The sequence below is a fragment of the Lagenorhynchus albirostris genome, chromosome 2 (genome assembly GCF_949774975.1).
Source record: "Lagenorhynchus albirostris chromosome 2, mLagAlb1.1, whole genome shotgun sequence".
In the NCBI taxonomy this organism is placed as follows: Eukaryota; Metazoa; Chordata; class Mammalia; order Artiodactyla; family Delphinidae; genus Lagenorhynchus; species Lagenorhynchus albirostris.
Genome location: NC_083096.1, coordinates 172,625,701 through 172,644,746, shown reverse-complemented (window position 1 = coordinate 172,644,746; position 19,046 = coordinate 172,625,701). Strand labels below are relative to the sequence as shown.

General features: G+C 55.1%; 1 protein-coding gene across 2 annotated transcripts in view; it reads left to right on the top strand.

Annotated features, from left to right (window-relative positions):
* The first annotated feature begins 253 nt into the window (after positions 1 to 253).
* IGSF21 (immunoglobin superfamily member 21) overlaps positions 254 to 19,046 on the top strand; it is a 245,917-nt gene continuing 227,124 nt past the window's right edge. Inside the window, exon 1 of one of the 2 annotated variants that reach the window (XM_060142792.1) lies at positions 254 to 323. In XM_060142792.1, the coding sequence (XP_059998775.1) occupies positions 254 to 323 (70 nt within the window). The remainder of the gene's footprint in view (positions 324 to 19,046) is intronic. The other variant, XM_060142793.1, reaches the window with a different exon arrangement.

Below are 19,046 nucleotides of genomic sequence, written 5' to 3'. Positions count from 1 at the left end.
CGGCGCGCCCGGAGGTCGCCCCGAGCGCGAGGGTCGCGGCGCCCGGCAGAGGCCGAGCCGAGTCTAGCCCGGCTCCCGGGCGGCCCGGCCGCGACGGCATGGGGGCGCCCCCGCGGCGCCCCGTGCTGCCCGCCACTGGCTCGGCCGGCGGCCGGAGGCAGGAGCGCGCCTGAGCCCATGGCTAGGGGCCCCGCCGCCGCCGCCGTCGCCGCCGCCGCCGCCGCCTCGCCGCCGCCGCCAGCTGCCGGGCACCATGCGAGCCGCCCCGAGCCTCCGCGGCTGCGCCTGCCTGCTGCTCCCAGCGATCCTGGACCTGGCGCGCGGTGAGTGCGCGGGCGCGGGCCGGAGCCCGGCTGGGGATGCGCGCGGGGGCGGGCAGCTGGCGGCGGGCGCGGGCCAGGGTCGCTCCCGAGAGACTCCGGGTCCGAGCCCCGCTCCCGGCGTGGGGGTCTGCAGAGGTGATCTGCTTGACGAGGGAGGGAGGATGTCTCCTTTGAAGAGAGCGCTCGTGGGTCTGTGCCAGGGTGTGCGTGTGCGCGTGTGTGTGAGCGTGTGTCTTTGTTGCGTCTCAGTGTGAGGGTGTCCGGGAGGGAGCTGTGTGTGGAGAGGCTGCCGGAGTGCATTTGGAGATGTGAGTGTGTGTGATGGTGTGTGAGCGAGCGAGTGTCTGGAGGGGTGTTTGAGTGTCCATGTCAGTTACACAGAGGTGTGTGTGTGAGAAAGCGTGTGAGCCAGTGTTTGGGGGTGTGAGCGGATGCCAGCTTCTCGGTGAGGGTGTGAAGTGTGTGAGCTTGTGTCATCGCATGTGTGAGCGTGTTACAGGGTGGATGAGTGTGTGAGGTGCGGCGTTGCACGCGTGTCCCAAGTGTATGGGTCCCTTTAGGGATGTGTGACAGGGAGTGGCTGTATTTCTGTTGGGGGGGGCACGGGGCGTGTGTGCATAGGAGGTGGGAGTGTGACACTTGAGCAGGAGTGTACGTCTCTGGGATGTGTGGAGGTGCAGGCATGCGGGGGTTGTGTTGCTTCGTGGGCCAGGAGTGTGTGTGCGTGCAGTGGAGTGTGTGGTTCTAGTGTGGAGGGAGGCATGGACGCGTCCGGGGGCTGAGAAGGTCTGAGCAGCGGTGTGTGTGCGTCCCGCATGGACTTGGTCCCGGCTGGGCTGGACCCATTGGAAGGAGGTCCCTAGAGAGAGTGATTGGTGCCTCCGCAGCTCCAGGGTCCAGGGTTCGCCGAAGCCTCGATGCTTCCAGCCCGGCGCCGCCGCCTGGTGGGTCTTAAGTGGCGCGGCAGTCCAACCTGGCGACCCTGGCAGCTTTCGGGCAGCGAGCCAACACATTCGCTACGAGCCGGGCGGGAGGGAGGCTGGACCGGCGAAGAGCCGTGGGCGCGGAGACTAGAGGGTGCGCGTCCGCGATTACCCCCTAAGCCTAGTACCAAACCTGGATGCCCAGAACCAGCCCGTCTGGAGTTACATCCTGGCTCTGCCGCGGAGGCGGAGGAGGATGCGGGGTGCCAAAACGTAGCCATTGTGACCAGTAGGGTCTCAGTCCCTAGCCCAACTGGGTGATGAAGGTGGGGGAACCGTCTCTGTCCTCTGCCGTGTGTGTGCCTTGCCCCACCGGGAGGTGCTTAGCCAAACTCTGAGAGAGTGCCTTCCGGGAAGGGGTGTCCCCCCTAAAATAACCGCACCCCGTCTACCCCGAGGTCCTTGAAGAGTGCTTGGTCTGTTGATGGGAGAAGCTGCAGAATTCGAGCCTGAATGGTGGTCCTGCTGGCAGAGAGCGGGGAGGGGTTGGTGTAAAGCAGAAGTAATGCAAGCCCTGTACTTTGTCCCCTTACCCTTGGAACAACAGACCTTCCAAAGTGATGAAAATCTCCCCCCAACTTTGGGGTGACGGCTCCCTCCCTCGGATGCCTCTAGAGGGAAAGGTTATATGGGGGCGGGGAGGGGGTGGTGTCCCGGTTCCAGCGCAACGGAGAGGGCACTGGGCTTTGTTGAAAGGCACCAGGAGCCCTCACCTGGACATTGAAGGGAGCGGGGATGGCTGGGGGGAGGAGGGGAGCACCCCTTTCCCCCGGAATGCGCAGAACCAGAGAGACGCGGCAGGGGTGAGGATGGCGACTGATGGGAAAGGCTTTGGTGGGAAACCCCGCTCCGTCAGGACCCCACCCTGCGATTTTCCCCAGAACCCGAGAGCAGCGTTCTTCGGGCTGCGGAGCTGCGGAGAGCTGAGCCGGCGTCTTGGCGCCTCCACTCCCCTGGCCCGCCTCTGCAACTGGCTGGAGGCTGGGGGATCTGGCGCCGGGGGTGAGCGCCTCTGGGCCGGGGGCAGCCGGCATGGCCTCTGAGCTCCGCTGCTCAGGGTGAGGGAAGAGCGCTGATCCGGATCGCAGATGGGAAACTTTCCGAGCGTGGGGCGCGCGCAGGGGTCCTGGGCAGCCGGGGAGCCCTCCCTTCCCTGCAGAGATGAGAGTGCTCGAGAGTGGGATCCCTCCTTACCCGCTCCACATCCGTGCCCACGAAGGGGTGGGAGCACGAGAAGGGTCTGTACGAGATGCAACAGGCCGGCTTGCCGGGGGAGGGCGCCCTTCCTGGACGTGACCGAGAGCCGTGCACCTGGCACGTGGCTGTGCCGGACCCCCTGCCAGGGGCTGCTTCGGAGGGCGGGGAGGGTAGAGTCCAGGGCAGGCATTCAGAAACACGCCTGCCCAGTGGGGGGCAATGGCGGTCACTACTAGGGAGAGGCACGGCCAGTGCGCCCTCGCCGGTTCTGTTCCTATGGGCCGCAGAGCCAAGGGGCTCACCTTTGTGGAGAGGTGGGTCTGTGCACTGGGAGGAGAGAGCTGTCGGCTGCACACAGGACTGGCTGGGCTGGAAGTTCCTGCCCCTGCTTCCACTCCCCAGTATCTTGACTCTCCAAGAGGAGAAACCCGCTTGGTTTTTAACTCCTCAGTTCCCATTTTACCTGGTCTGGGCACTACTGGGAAGGCAGTGATGCACTCGTGCCTGGGCGGTGGCCTGGGAGAGAGAGGGCACCGGGCCCTGGGGGCGCGGGGAAGAGAGTGGTTCATGGACCTGCCTCTTTGGGCCGTGGCAAAGTCTCCGCGAAGGCTAGCGGTGGGCAGGCCGAGTTAGGACGCGCCAAAGGCCCCAGCCAGAGGCCCCTCCAGTTCTCTCTCTCGGCAGCCGCGTGTCAACGGGTGGGTGGGATGCGGGGGCGGACTCGGCTGAGCCGAGGAAGCCGCAGCACCAAGACTGCAGGGGAGCTGTGCATGCACAAGCTGGCGTGAGGACTTTACCGTACTTATGCTCCCTCACCATCTCCACCCGACGCCGGGGGCGCGGGGCGGGGCTCAGGCCCCTGCCCGGCTTGCTCTCAGCCCCTGGCGGGGGAGTTAAGGGCCCTGCCGGGGCCAGGCTGCTCCGCCCCTGCTCCCCTTGCCGCCCCGACCCCAGCCTGGCCCCTCCGCCAGCAATAAACCCCACTCCCTTCCCACCCAAGGTGCAAACTGGAGTTTTTCCTGAGAGGTTGAATTAGTTTTTGCTTTTTAAGTGCAGGGGATGTTAGAGCTGAAAGCGACCTCCAAGATCTCTTACTTCATTGGTTCTGAAACTTCTAATTTTTACCAGGAGAACCCTTTTAGTGTAGGAACTGATTACCACCCCCTAAACCTGTTGCCTTGGACAAGATGATAGGCACAAAAGGACAGCTGCCCTGGTGGAAGCGGGTACTGAGACCTGGCATCGAACGGTCTTTCCGCAGCTGTCCCCTTAAACAATCTAACATTGCTCTTCTCCTTGTATCATAGCTGTGTTTTTGTGTTTTTTTTTCAATAGCCAGTATTACACGGATCAGCTGTAGTGTGGCCAGCACGTGCTAACTGCTGCACAGTCCTCGCCCACTGCAAGATGGGTTTAAGCTCTTCTTTTCACAGATTAGGAAACGGAGGCCCAGAGTTTTAAGATTTGTTAATGGCATGAGTACTGGAGCCTTCCGGGTCCCGACTGGTCCAGCGCCAGGCTCCCTCTTCCCTTCCAGTGTTCCTTGGACAGGGCGTGTGGGCAAGGGCTGGCAAGGTACCAGTGATGCCTTAGATTGGCCTGGCTACCCCAGCTTTTCAGAACATCTGTCTCACCCAGACCGGAACCTTGCTCCAGTTGGAGGGAGGGGCGGTGGGGGAGGGGCGGTGGAAGGCGATTAAGTGACGCGCTGGGGTTTCTGGGTTATAGCAGTGGTGACTTCAAAGCCGGAGACCGAAGAGCCAAACAAAGAGGAGGCTGGTTAGTTCTGTTAACTGGGTTTCCTGGGATCCGTGGAGGCGTCTAACCTGGCTTGCCACCCAGTCCACCTCTGCTCCATCCCCGGGCCCCTCGAAATTCATTTATTTAGCCCTGACTGAGCTCCCACTCTGTACCAGCGCGGTGCCATGCGCCTGGTTCTTCTCGTCTTGTTTAATAACCACCCTGAGAGTTAAAGTGATTTTCCAGGTGGGGAAGCTGAGGCTCAGAGAGGTTAAGTGACTTGTCCACGGCCGCCCAGTCAGTAAGTGGCAAGCTGAGATTCAGACCCAGGACTGTCTCTTTCCCTCTGTGCTCTGCTGTCTCCTGGTGAGAAGGGGTCTCAGTCGCTTCCTCGGCTCCAGCCACACAGACAGTTGTTGTGTGTCCAATGCCCAGTCCGGATGCCTTACTCTTTCCCAAATCCCAGTGAGATAAAATTGTCCAGTATGTTCATCTGCACAGATGGGAGACGGGGTGTCCCTGAAAGCCCTCGTCATCATCAAGAGAATGAATGGGCATCTGTTGTGGGCAGAGCACATCTGAAAAGAGAAAGACCTATGACGGTGACCGTCATTCCAGTGGGGCGAGGGGTCGGGCATGTACCCATAAAGATGAATGAAAATCCAGGTGGAAATTTGTTGATACCTGCTAGATGCCAAGTGGATTGATGTCCCCTACAGGAGGTTCTCGGGGGAAGAGTGATTATTTGGGGGGTATAAAGGGAATGCTTCAGAGAGGAGGGAGAACTTGAGCTAGACCTTGAAGCAAAGGGAGAACATTAATAAGCCCAGGGCTAATGCACCAGGGAGGGAAACGCGTGGGAGCAGAGAACTGGAGGTAGGACTGTGTGTGGTGGGACCAGCTCAACTCAAGTCTCTCTTTCTTGAGTCTAGCTGAAGACTGAGAGGAAGAAGAGTGACATTACGGAGAGTTCCCATTTATCACGCACCTGTTAGACGTCCTTTATGCATTAAATGCTCTAAACAGTCCATGAGGCGGTGTCATTAGCCATGTTTTGCAGGTGAGGACAAGAGGCCCAAGATACCTCTCTCTTTCTCTCCCTCCCCCCTTCCTTCCTTTCTTTTCTTTCTTAAATAATGAATGAGGCTCAGAACCTTTTTTAAGTGGAAGAACCAGGAGTTTCAAACCCAGGTCTGAAGCAATCCAAAGACACGGCTGCTCCTGGAGGAGAGGAGAAAGGATTTATTTTTTCTTCGCTGGAAGGAGGAATGCAGCGGCTTCTACCACATGCAAGAGGGTGCAAAGCGTCCCCGCTTTAAATGATAAATGTCAGTGGAGGTGAAACGTGGGACATTGATTCCTAAGAGGCGTCTGTCTTCAGGATGCAGTTCCTGGGAAGGAACCAGGTGGGTGAGATCCTGGAACCCACCTTTACACTTGCAGTGAGGTCCGGTGGCAGAGGGGGCTCGTGATCACCGAGACCTATTGGCCAAGATTCCATGGATGGAGCAAATGAATACAGTATGTACGTAGCTAGAGGTTTAGAGAGTAGCAGCCCAAAGGAGCAGGAAAGGACATTGTGACACCCAGGAAAGGAATCTGGCATTTAGCGTGTCCACCAGCCATTCCTACTTCTCCCGGCAACACGTCAGATTTGCCCTGGGGAATTATTCGCCACCGTACTAACTGCACTCCATCTTGGTAGGTTGGCACAGTCAGCTAAGTCATCCCCAAGATGAGCCCATCTGACAAAGTCTCCCTGGAAGCTGAATACTGAACAGAGGAAGACAGAGAACTACTGGAAAGTCCCCCTTATCAATGGGGGCCCCCAAGACGCTGTACTTTTCTGGTTTCCCCAGGGCTAATAATGATGGGACCTTCCTCCCAGGGTGTTGACAGGATGGAACGAATCATGACGTACAAAGCTCTTTGCTTAATCCTGTGGGCTCAGATGCCTGTTACCAGTATTAACCATGGTTATGTCAGAGCTGCGCTAGCTCAAGCCGCGTAGGTCCTCCCAATACCAGGCCCAGTTTGTCCTTGGGTTCCATGAATTCCCCATAATGTTCCACCAGTTACTGTTTTTGGCTTGAGTTGTGTGGAGTTGATTTCTGCCTCTTATAAGAGAAGGACTCCACCTGATACCCTCCCTCGGCACGATGAGCCTTAGAGTTGCTGATTACCGCTCTTGGTAACTCCTGGAGGACGGTTCATGGCCTGCTGCCTGGGGGTGACTGATTCCCCCGCCTGATCCCTGGCTTTCCCTGGAGGCTCGACACATTGGCCCCCATCCACACCCACACTGGATGCAGTCAAGACCCAAGACCCAAGTTGTTTCTCCCAGTGAAATTCGGGGGTAGAACCAGTCTCGCTGGGACCCTCCTATCCCCCACCCTAGTAGACTAGAAGCTCCGTGAAGCCGGGGACCCCGTCTGGTTCTGCTCTTCCCCACAAAACACATGGGGGATGCTCACCAACAACCGCTCACGGTGGGTTGTTTGGATGAATAAAGCATCTTTGGCCTTTAGACATGTGCGTCCTGGTGCTGGGGTACGTGGAGAGGTGTTGGGTGTGTGGCTTTCTACAGAAAAGGGTATGCAAAGGCTTATGACGTGTGACATTTAGGCTGGATTCACAGGTGAACTTCCTGTTGGTAAGTTTCTGCTCCTGGAACTACGTTCTGTCTTTCTTGAAGACTCTCAGATAATCAAAGTGATGCCTACTCTGACTCCAGACCTCCTAACTCTCTACCTGCTGGTGGTACTTGCGCGTGGACGAGATGCTTCCACGCCCATCCTTCCATTTAGTTCTCACATCAGACGTGAAGGAGGCTACTCTTGTATCCAGTGAATAGGCCAGGGAAACTGAGCCTCAGGGAGATGGAAAGATGGTGGTAGGAAGTGGCTGGACTGGAATCTGGATTTTGTCGCTGCACGCTCAGCCTTCCTTCCCTCCCCAACCCATTGCGCTGTTTCATTCACACACACCCCTAGGTTTTTGGAATGAGACAGGTCAGCTCCCCATGAGCTCACAGGCCGGTAAACTGACCAGAAAGCTTGCCCTGTGAGCTGAGTGCTGGTGTAGCCATTTTGCAGGTGTGACCTCCTCCCTCCTCCACGGCTGCCCAGATGGGTGTTGTGTCCCCAGTCCACAGGGGAGGTTGCTGCTGCAGTCACACGGCCTGGGGACCGGAGCCGCCACCTCTCTGCCCCGCAGACTTGGCCTCTGCTCAGAGGTTTCTGGCCTTAGCCTCATGTCCTCCACCTCCTCCCCCACTTCTGCCCTTTCCTGGCTCAGAGAGCAGACATCTGCCCTCAGCCAGCACAGCCCCTGACTCCCCGTACATCTCCCTCCAAGTCTCTGCTCACCCACTTCTTGCCCTCCACAACACCCCTACCCCTGCTGACTCAGGTGTCCCCTGTGAGTGCTGCCAGCAGCACTTTGGCAACATGCTGTTAAAACAACCCTCCTCTGGGGCTGGAAATGGTCATCGGTTGGTCTCCCCACTGAACAGAGAGCTCTTGAGGGCAGGCATCCCTGCACCACTGGCTCTGGCACGAGGCCTGGCTCTGAGCAAATCTTCAAGATGTGTTTGTTGAATGACTGACTGACTGATGAATGAATAATGTCTCCCCTGAATCTGGGGTTTGGTCGAGACACTGAGCCCAGGGCCTGTTTCCTGGCCCTGCTCAATCACCTCTGGAAGTCCTTTCTGGTGTGAGAATGTGTCCATTGTCCAGCTCTGCCCACCATTACTCAAACTGGCATCACGGCTGGCGTCTGGGGGATGAGCCAACAGTAGAAGGTGGAGGGAAGACTAAAGGGCTTCCTGTTCCTTCTGGGTTCTCCTTGTTTGGTGATGGGTGCAGGGTTTGGGGAAGGAGGGAAGGAAGGAAGAAAGGAGGGGGAGGAAGGAAGGAAGGAAGGAAGGAAGGAAGGAAGGAAGGAAGGAGGGGGCAACTATTATGTGCTAAGTCCCGTGCTAGCCGTGTTCCCACAAAGTCATATTAAAGCCTCCCAGAAGCTCCCGTTTGGGAGATAACAGTCTCCCCATTTTACAGATGAGGAATGAGGCTTAGAGAGAGCGTGTGATTTGCCTAAAGTCCCACTGCTGGTGAGGGACAGACCTGGATTCACACCCGGGCATCGATTTACACATCTCTCCCCAGCTCTGAGTTTACCTTATTGGTGGCTTGAAATTGACCAGGGCAGGAGTATTTATACCATGGAATGAGCAAACACTGCAGATCAGAGCTCTCTCCAGCCCAGAGCTAGCTGTTAAACATTTACCAGCACGCCGCTGGGCCTGCCCATCCTGCCTCACTCACTGTCTCTGTGGAAGAGCCACTCGATGGTCATTAATATACTTTGGTTTTTATGTGAATTGGGTTCAAAGCCTAGCCCGGCCACTTCCTAGCAGAATATATACTTGGGCAAGTCACTACCTCTCTGAGTCATGGTTTCCCCGTCTTTTGAAAATAGAGGGTGTTGTGGCGATAAATGAGATGGATACATGAAAGCCCCTGGCACGCAACTAGCCCTCAGTCTCGACCCCTCCCTTCCTCCTGACCCTCAGGATGGGCTCAGCTGGCCATGGGGTCCCTCTGAGAGGCTCAGTAAGCTTGCACTTTCTTCTCCCTCCCCTGGAAGCTGACTTTGGAGTCAAGGCAAGGGATCCAATCTTCTGTTAATTGGGCAGCTGCGCCAACCTCATTCTGGATTGGAAGAGGCCTCCCTTAAGGAGTTTTGGCCCGTTGGCCACCCCACACAGCACGGGCTCATTTGAGAACAATAAAAGATTATGTATAATAAATGGCCTATACGAGGATACCAAGAATAAATGCTTGGAAACTAAAGGGAGTGGCCCGGGAAGGCTCTGAGGGATTGAAACAATCTTGGGAGGTGGGGAGGGAATCCCAGGCCAGAGAGCAGCACGTGCGAAGCCCTGGAGAGGGGAATGAGGACTCTGTCAGGCTGTGTGAGGATGGGAGACAGAGAGGCAGCTGGCCTCACTTGAGCATAAGGTGCTCACTGAGAAGCGGGGAATGAGGTTGAAGCTGTTGGCCAGGGCCTGCTCGCCAGGGCGAGGGGTCTGGATTTGAGCCTGGGGGCTACGGGGGGCAGTTGAAGAGAGAGGAGTGACGTTCCCAGACCAGGGCTCTAGGAAGATGAATTTGGCTTTTCTGGGCCACCTGAAACCGGAAACCCTTTGCCACGCCGTTGTGTTATGAATAACCGCTCTGGGGCGCCCGAAGGGACGATGGCCTCGTGGCAGAAGCGCCGTTATTTGGACGCTACCCACCTCCCCACAGTGTCCAGACCTGGCAAGGAGGGAAGACCAGACCCCCGCCTGGAATGGAGCTGTCCCGCCTTGAGCCTGAACCAAGTGCGATGGGGTAGCTTCTCCTGGGGAGAAGCATCTACATCCCCAGGGGGCATGGGCTCCGGGGTCTGGCCTGAGTTCAGATCCCACCTCCACCACTGATCCAGTGTGTGAACTCCGCTCACCTCTTTGTTGCTTTCAGCCTTGATGTCTCCAGCTGAGCACGCGACTCATCATGGCGGCTTCGTGGGGTGGGGCTGCTGGGCAGGGGAACTTCGCGTAATACGAGGGGTCTGCATGCAGGGTGCCTAGCACACAGCAGGTGTGGGAAGAGTGACTGCTGCTGTTGTAATGACATTTGGAATGCCCCCAGGCCTGAAGAGGAAGAAGTGTTTGCTCAGCCCCAGTGCCCAGGAGGAGGGGTACATGGTAGCTTTCCCACATGGAGCGAGTCCTCAGGTTTGGAATTACAGAGCATTGGGGCCGGGAGGGAGCTGGGAGATTCAGTGCACCACATCCTTCCCCCCATTTTAAAGCTGAGAAAACTGAAGCCAGAGAGGGTGACTTTCCCGTTGGTGCCCACACCGTGTGTGACGTGTGTGCGCGTGGTGGTGGTGGGGGGTGCAGGTCTTCTCCCTCGAGGTCCTGGGGGCCATCCCGGGGCTCAGTCAGGCAGACCCACCACCCAAGAGCCTTGCGTGGGGAGCATCAGTGTGCCCCAGACTTGGGTGGGGATCTTGGCGGCACTCCAGCGGAGAGCAACCCCCCAGCCTCATACATCACAGAAGCAGCTTGGGAGTCACCAGGGAGAGAGGCAGCTGAGCTGTTCCCTTTGCCCTTTTGTTTCTCTTTCTGCAGAGGCACTCAGCGCTCCTCCGGCGGGGCTGTTTGTCACCAATCATTGGCGCCTCCATTATCTTCCGAGCACCATCTCTTCCTCCCCGCTGCTTAATGCTGCCCCAAAGGAAGGCGTCCATCACTGGCTGCCCTGGCATCGTGCAGGGCTGGGCATGGGGAGGGGGCAGTGCAGGGATGAAGACAGAGGCTGGCATGGCCAGAGGGTGGGTGGCGTCCGCATCTAGAGCTGGTGATCAATGCCGGAGTGCGCAGGATTTTGTCAGGTGGGTATTCAGGCCATACCGTAACCCAAGGTCAGGTGCCTGGTTCTACAGAAGCAGGTGATACCTTGCTAATTGTCACCAAGCACCTAATCCCAGTCAGGGGCGGAGGGAGTGAGATGGAGGCAGCAAAAGCAACCACACCACAAAAGCTTCTTTGTTTGCTCGGTGGCAGCAGAGAAGTGGACCTGAGCTCAGCTTGGAGAGGAGGAGGCATGTTGGAAGTCGAGTTCCTAAGCCTGTCTCCCCACTGAGGAGCCTGGAGGGAGGAGAGCAACCGGGTGGGGAGGAATAGAGTTACTTAACCAGGAAGAGCTAGTGGTTCCCAGGACAGTCTGAATGCAGAGAGAAGTTTCTTGTTGCAAGAAGCAGTATAGTTCACTCATTCATTCAATTACTGATTCATCCACTGGTGCATCGAGAATTAATTGAATGCTCTTGGCAGTCAAGCACCGTGCTGCTCTAGAAATCCAGAGGAGAATGAATAGGCGAGTTCTTGCCCTCATGGGGCTTACAGTCCAGAGCTGTGTTCAACATGGAGCTGTGTGTGACAACTGGCATTTACATTAAAACTCAGCAAGGTGTCTCGGCTTTTATTTAACCGAATGAAACAGAATTCAGTTTTTCAGCCACACCAGCCACATTTCACGGGCTCAATAGCCACACGGGGCAAGTGGCTCCTGTATTGGGCAGCACAGCTGTGGGTAAGACGTCTCCATCGCTGTGGAAAGCTCTATTGGACAGTGCACGTCTAGGACGATGTTCCTCTTTAGGTGGGGCCTCCCCACGGGCAATAAATACCAAGGGATCACAGAGAGGGAGGGTCTTCCCTGTTCCTTTCTCATGCTGTCCTCCTAGTTATGCCAAGGAGAAAGCCTCAGGCTGATGCCATCCTGTCTTTAACGCCCCTTCGCTTGCTAATCTCTCTTTGCAACAAAAACAGGTGCGGGGCAACGTGCCCGCAGCGAGCCAGAGGGAGTAAACGTTTTAATAACAGTGTTTTGTTTTCATTATAATTCTTTTTCAGTCCTCCTCTGTTTAAGGCAAGTGAGACTGGTTTGCCATTTGGGGCAGTGACTTAAATTCACTCTCTCTTTTTCAAATGGCTTATTTAAGTAAAAAAATGAGTCAAGTTAAAGAAAAATGTTAAGTGCATAGTGGAGCAGGTGGTACGCAGATGTGGCCAATCTGGGCAGCTGCGGGTGTGAACGTCTGTGGCTGAGAAACCGCAGTTCAGATGGAATGACATGGGCTTTGGAGGCAGAGGAGGGCTGGGGTTTCAGTGCCACTGTTTGCAAGCTCTGTAATCTGGGGACACTTTCTTTCTCTCCGTACCAACCAGGTTCCAGCAGGAAACACCTAGCTCAGCCTGGGGGGTCCATGAAGGGCTTATTAAAGGGACTACTGGCTTTAGGGTTTAGGGAGGGCAGCCCTTGGGGCCAAGAACAGTGGGGAGTTACTACCACCTGTAGCAACTGGAGAGAGGGCTGTGTGAAGAGGGCTGCGTGCGGGACTGTGGCTCTGGGTAGAGGGATGCAGCCAACTCTTGGGGACCTGGCAGGGAGCTGGAGGAAGAAATACATCAATTTCATCCTCCTCCTGCCTTTGGGTCTCTTGCTGATGCTGCCCATTGACCAAACTCAGTTGGAAGCCCATGCAACTGGGCTCCCAGGCACAGAACGGGGGAGAAGGGAAAAGAGTGAGCTGGGGAGCAAACAGCAGAGATATAACACCATCCTGCTAAGCTTAGCCTCAGTTTCCCTGTCTAGAAAATGGACATTGCACTACATACCCAACAGAGTTGCTAAGATGATGGAAACAGATGACGTGTGATGCTAATAAATAATTGGTCACTACTTATATTAATAACAATCACGGTACTAAAATGCCTGCCTTATGCCCCATCCTGTGCTAGATGCTAGATTTTCCTGAGCCAAAATGTAACATATGAGTACGGGGCTTTACGAACGCGGAACTGGCCTTTCAGGGGCACGTGAACTTGAAGGGACAGGTAACTTTGGGAGAACGTTGCAGTTTGCAGAGAGGAAACGCCTGCACCCTCCACTGCTGGTATTGACCATTGTGATGTGTTGTCTCTGCTCAAGACTCTTAAATGTCCCCACACGTTCCTGTCCCCTGGTCCATCGCACCGATTGATTACTCCACCCCAGGGCATACCGATGCCTCGTTCCCCGGTCTATTTTCCACCCCATTTCCCACAGAGAGGTTCTTTCTTCTTAGATCCATTTAGGTAATCCTTCCTGCCATCCCCACTGGCTCTTACCATGTGCAGTCTGGTCCACATCCATCATGAACGGGCTCAGAGTTCCTTCCTCCCAAGGGGACAGGCAGGTGCTCTCCAAGTCTTAGCTCTTCTTGCCAGACGATGCTTCCTCCCTTGCAGGTGGGGTAGAAGGGAGTTAACAATGAGTAAGTTAGCCCTTTCGATCATCAGACCTTTATCCTTCATCTGAAAGCTGAGAGTGCCAATTCTACATTTCGAGGGACCTTCTCAGCAAGTCGCTGGAGTCTGCGGCGGGGGGGGGGGGGGGGTGCGGGCGCCGGCTTCTAAATGGAGTGACTGTTTCCTGGGAAAACGGCCACCAACAGCCCCTTTGGCTCCCAGCTTCTCAGTTGGCTCAGGGGACTGTCCTCGTGTCCCTCTATTTTCCTTTGTCCGGCCCTTTTTTCCATCTACCTTGACTGTTCAGATTGACTTTGATGAGGCCTAATTTTGCCAGTTGAAATTCGAGACGCTTATACATTCGGTGCTTTGCTGAAATAGCTGTGACAAATACCAGCGGCAATTTCGTCCCCGGCTTATTCATTCTCTGAAGTTCTCTGGGCAAGACAGAGTGCCCCTGCCCCTTGCCCGCGTGCCGTCTGTCGACACTGCCATCTTCCCCCAGCCCTGCTACAGCCCTGTCCCCCTGCAGGTCAGTCTCAGCCCTGCCTACTGACTCAGTGACAGCATGCTGCTTTGGAGGGGGGGATCGATCGCTCACTGGAGGTCAATATTCCTTAGGAAAACCTCCAACAGCCCCCTCGGGTCTCAGTGTCCAAGTTGGTGGAGGTGACGTTCCTTTGTTCAGCCGCCTTTCCATCTACCTGACTGTTCACATGAACTTAGATGAGACTCGTTTTCAGTTGAATATGGGACCGTGTCCTGCAGGCTGGACCTCCCCTATGTGCGGGCTGTGGGGCATCCATCGTAGTAATGTTGGGCCACTCCTTGGTCCAGGCCTGGGTCTCGGGGAGCTTTTGTTGCCCGCCATGCTCATGTCCCGGGGTGGTGGAGTGGTGCTTTCTGGTTACCAGCTCTGAACATGCCCTGGGGCACAGGGCAAACTTCACTCACCTCCTTCATGACTTTATCTACATCCCACCCAGGTTATTTCTTACATCATGATTTTCTTAAAATCAAATTTAAACTGATTCCCTCTATTTTCATTTGTATTTTACAAAGGAATAATGTATAGGCTTGTTGTACTGAGTAGACATATTTTTTCTTAATTCACATTAAACATGTGACCATTTGAATTTTTAAAAAAGCTTCTCTGTGCCACTTGGCCTCATCCTGCAAGCGACTGTAGAAAACATCAGTTTGGTGGAGAGGACACCAAACCGGATCTGATTTCAACTCCTCCATCAACTTGCAGCATCACGCGCTTACCCTCCCCCACTCCTGTGAGTCTTAGGTCCATAAAACAAAGGAGTGAGTCTGGACGACCCAGTTCTAAGATTCTTGGATGGATAATAAGATTGGGAAGGAGAGTACCGTCGTCTAGGTCCAAAATACTTCCTTTAAGACATATTTGATGCCTCCAGATTCCCACCTTTGGATGAAGCGTCCTGCCTCCAGGCAATGTTGCTAAGAGCAGCTGTCTGTGACGAGGATGCTCCAATAGCCACTCATTTCCTTGGAGCACAAACTCGGCCTCATTTCAGTTCCATTCAGCAGCCGTTTACGGAGCACCTGCTCTGAGTTGTGCCCTGTGCCAGGGCTGGCGCTAAGGTGCAGATGAGACCCAGTGCCTGTCCTCAGGGAGTCCACAGTCTCCTGGGGCAGATAGGCAGGCGAACAAATAAATTATGGAATAATATTGAAAATTCTAAAATTGAAATAGCTACCAAGTCCTTATGGGAACGTAGAAGAGGGGATGACTAATCCACTGAGGTGTTAGGGAAAGTCCTATGTCATCAGAGAGGTTAAGCCACTTGCTCAGGTCTGCACAGCTACTAAGTGGTTGAGCTTTGAACGTAGGATGTCTCGCGCTTTAACTGCTTTCTGTCCTCTCTGCCTTCTTGCTTCTCTGCCGGAGATCCCTTCCAACTTGACCTTTTGTGATTCTGGGGCTCTCTGGACCTCCCATCCTGCTCCTACGTGCCTCTGGGGGAGGGGGTCAGGGGCTCCAGCAGCAGCGGGATCTGGCCCTGGGCCCCCTGCCTGGGCAGTCACTGGGTGGCAGCTCAGCTCTCCTCTGTTGTCTCTGGCCTCGTTATTATTCTTTCTTTCCAGCATGCTGCTAAAAGCTTCCTGCAGAGAGCACACAGCCCAGCTCTTTATTTATTTATTTAATTTATTATTTTTTTAATTTTATTCATTTATTTATTTTTGGCTGCGTCGGGTCTATGTTGCTGAGCGCGGGCTTTTTCTAGTTGTGGCGAGAGGGGGCTACTCTTCGTTGCGGTGTGCGGGCTTCTCATTGTGGTGGCTTGTCTTAATGCGGAGCACGGGCTCTAGGCACGCGGGCTTCAGTAGTTGTGGCACACGGGCTTAGTTGATCCGCGGCATGTAGGATCTTCCTGGACGAGGGCTCGAACCCGTGTCCCTACACTGGCAGGCGAATTCTTAACCACTGCGCCACCAGGGAAGTCCAACCCAGCTCTTTAAAATTTAAAGGGCTTTACTTAAATAGTGTTATTTCCCTTGGAAAGGAGACAGAAGAGGTATTTGCAGTGGTTAAATAAGTGCAGTGTGTGGGTCCGAGCAGATGAGTGTGGGGTTCGGTGGGCATGGAGGTGGCCAGGGAGATATTCATGGCAATGGGAGGGGCTATGGCTCATCACCCCTCCCTCTCATTCCCCAGAAAGCATGACCTCAGAGGGGACCTATTGTGCACAGAGTTCTGGGAAGAGCACTGGGTGCCACCTGTGGGGAACCACTTGGGAGAACATGAATCTGGACAAAAAGCCTAACCCTCGGGCTTCCCTGGTGGCACAGTGGTTGAGAGTCCGCCTGCCGATGCAGGGGACACAGGTTCGTGCCCCGGTCCAGGAGGATCCCACATGCCGCGGAGCGGCTGGGCCCGTGAGCCATGGCCGCTGGGCCGGCGCGTCCGGAACCTGTGCTCCGCAACGGTAGAGGCCACAGCAGTGGGAGGCCCGTGTACCGCAAAAAAAAAAAAAAAAAAAAAGCCTAACCCCCCTGCCACATAGGACCTCAGCGCTAAAAACTTGGTACTCCTAGATGCCCCAGGGCCTTTGTACTTGTCATTCCCTTGGCTGGAAACTACTTCCTTCTTCGGACTAAGTCCTATTCATCATTCAGGTCTCACTTTAGACATCATTTATTCAACAAACATTTTCTGTGCACCCACTCTGTTCACAGCACCATGGGGCACAGAGGCCATTTGCGACTCATCTCCGTGCTTCCTGTGCCTGGTGTGGTTCTGCCACAGAGCGGGCATCGGTAAGTGTTTATGGAACTGCTGAGAGCCCATGTGGATGCTGCGGGATCTGGAAGAAGGATAGAGTTGCCTTTCCAGTGCTTCTAGCGTCATTGGAGATTCAGCTCAAAGACATTTTGAGCTCTGACTGAACCTACTATGCCTGGCAGACTCATACCCACTCAGGGAAGAAAGGGAGAATTCATTCCTTCTTTCTTTGGCCCTATATTTTTTGGCCATATATCCATCTATCTATCCATCCATCCTTCCATCCATTCACCCATCCTTTCATTCATCTGACAAACTGGACACTTACCACGTTCCAGATAGTGTGCTAGGCACTAGAGATATGGTGGTGAATAGAAACAGATAAAGATAAAGCCTGCCCTCCTGGAGCTTACCTTCCAGAGTCCATACATGAATACATAACAAGAGGAAGTAATAGCTGCTGTGAAGAAGAATAGGGCCCGGTAAGTGTGCTGGCCAAGTAGATGTGTGGGGTCAGGGAGGGGCCCTATCACTGAGCAGCTACTATGTCTCAGACCCTGTGCACTGGCTGGAAACAAGTAAAGAAGCATAATCGCTGGCCACAGTGAATGTTAGGATGGCGAGAGCTGGGAAACGGTTGGTAGTGACCAGGGCAGTTTCATGATCAGGGAGGCCTCCAGTGAAGTTCTGAGACATGAGCTGGGCCTTGGAGATGGGGGAGTTGAGGCAGGATGTGGCAGACCCATGGTTTTCAAACTGTGCTCCTTGGAACCCCAGTTTCCCATGGACGTACCCCCCATACCACTTTGGGCAGCCCGAATGTGAGTCAAGGTAATGGTTCGGGGGCCCTTGTCCCCAGCTCGATCCAGGAGCTCTGCGTTGCCTCTTTTCCAGACTGGCTTCTACTCCAGCTTTACTCTGAATGAAGGAATTTGAAAATGAGTGGATTGCACGATGGGGAGGAAGTATGGACCTCCTCAGGGCTAGTAGAGGAGGTTCTAGCGTTTTTCTGTTAAATTCAACCCTCATTTCATGCTACGTACGGGGAAACTGAGGCCCAGAGGGGCCAGTGGCTTGTACCAGGTCCCCAGCAGGAGGGGACCATTTCTGGGAGAAAAGCCTCTGATTTCCGCCTCTTTCCAAGCTGGAAGGGAGGCCTGTGAGAAAGCCCCACGCCCACCCCGGCCCTGGCCCAGAGGCTTGGGTCCTGTTGCCCCCGCAACTTGTGCCTGCCCCGGCCCCCAGACAGCCTCAGGGTACCCCCTATAAACCTTTCTCCTTTGCCAGCCCAACTGGTCTACCCCACCGCCACGGGAGCCTGGAATTAGACGAAACATTTAGTGATCCCACACCTCGTTATGTTTTATTAAAAGCACCCGCGCTGGCTTCTGCGGCACATCTGCCAGGCGCAGTCCTGGGGCTTCCTCTCCCTCCGAACCACCACCTCTCACGGCCCGGGGAGGCAGACGGCTGCCACCTCCTTCCCTCACAGAGCGGGGCCCCCAGCCGGGCTGTCCTGCAGGTAAAGGCAGACTTGGGGATTTAGAATGATAATTCCATGTGTTCACACATCCCTCACCCCATCTGGTCCTGCAGCTACCGCTAGAGGGAATTGGTTCAGAGAGGAACGAGTCCAAAGGGAGATGCACCTGGTCCTGCGTTCTTGACGCTCTCTGTGCGACCGTGCACATCCAAGATAAGGCTGGCTTTCCTCCCCAGGCTGCTCATGTTATAGCCACCAGCGACCGGAGGGAATGCCTTGCTCTCAGCAGGCTGTCGGGCTTCCAGGAGGAAAACACTGGCGTCCAGATATTTTTGGTAGAGAAGCAGCTCTCCCCTTCCCTCCTGGTGGGACGTGCTGTGCCCTATCAGGGGGCCGGGTAGAGTGCTTCGAATGCGTGGCCCACCTCGTGCTGAATGGCCGCTGAGTCACCCGCTAGATGTGTCATCTGGGGCAAGGCGTGTAACTGCTCTGAGCCTCAGTTTCTCAACTGACACGTAGTAGACACTGAATACACAGTAGCAATGGTTTTTTTTTAATAGGATCCCCCACTAAAGGAGAGAGGGCATTTAATCAGCTCTTCATTTGAGGGGAGAGGGAAGTGATAACCTTGCTTATCATCATCATTATTATTAGCTAATATTAATGGAGAACTTGCTAGTCATTTATCAGATACTTTTTGATCTCCTACTACGTGCCCAGGGAGACAATGTGAATGGGACAGTCAAGAGCTTAGGCCTCATGGGACTGACATCCTGGTGGGCGAGGCAGGAACAAACACATAGGTAAATAGCCTAACTCTGGATGATGCCATATTGTGAGGAGAACGCGGGGCTATGGGATAGTCAGGGGCTTAGGGACAGAGCAGCTTCTCTAGGTTGCGTGGTCCAGGAAGGCTTCTTGGAGGAGGTGCCTTCTGAGCTGAAAAGGGAGAAGAAAAGAAGCAGGGAAAGTCTCACTGAGCTCCGACGTTGGCGTCTCCTGACCGGGCTGCATGTCTGTAGCTAACTTCTTCTGATGGGGTCTCCCCTGGACCCTGCTCCCCAGCATTAGGAATGACCACCTGCCACTCCCTGACACCAGTGCTGTGAACTCAGCTGGCCCATGGTAATGGCACCCCCTCCAGGCCTGGGACAAAGGCCCCAAGGAAGCAGGAGGCCAGGGACTGTGTTCGGTACATTCTTGACCTGTTCTCCCTTAGTTC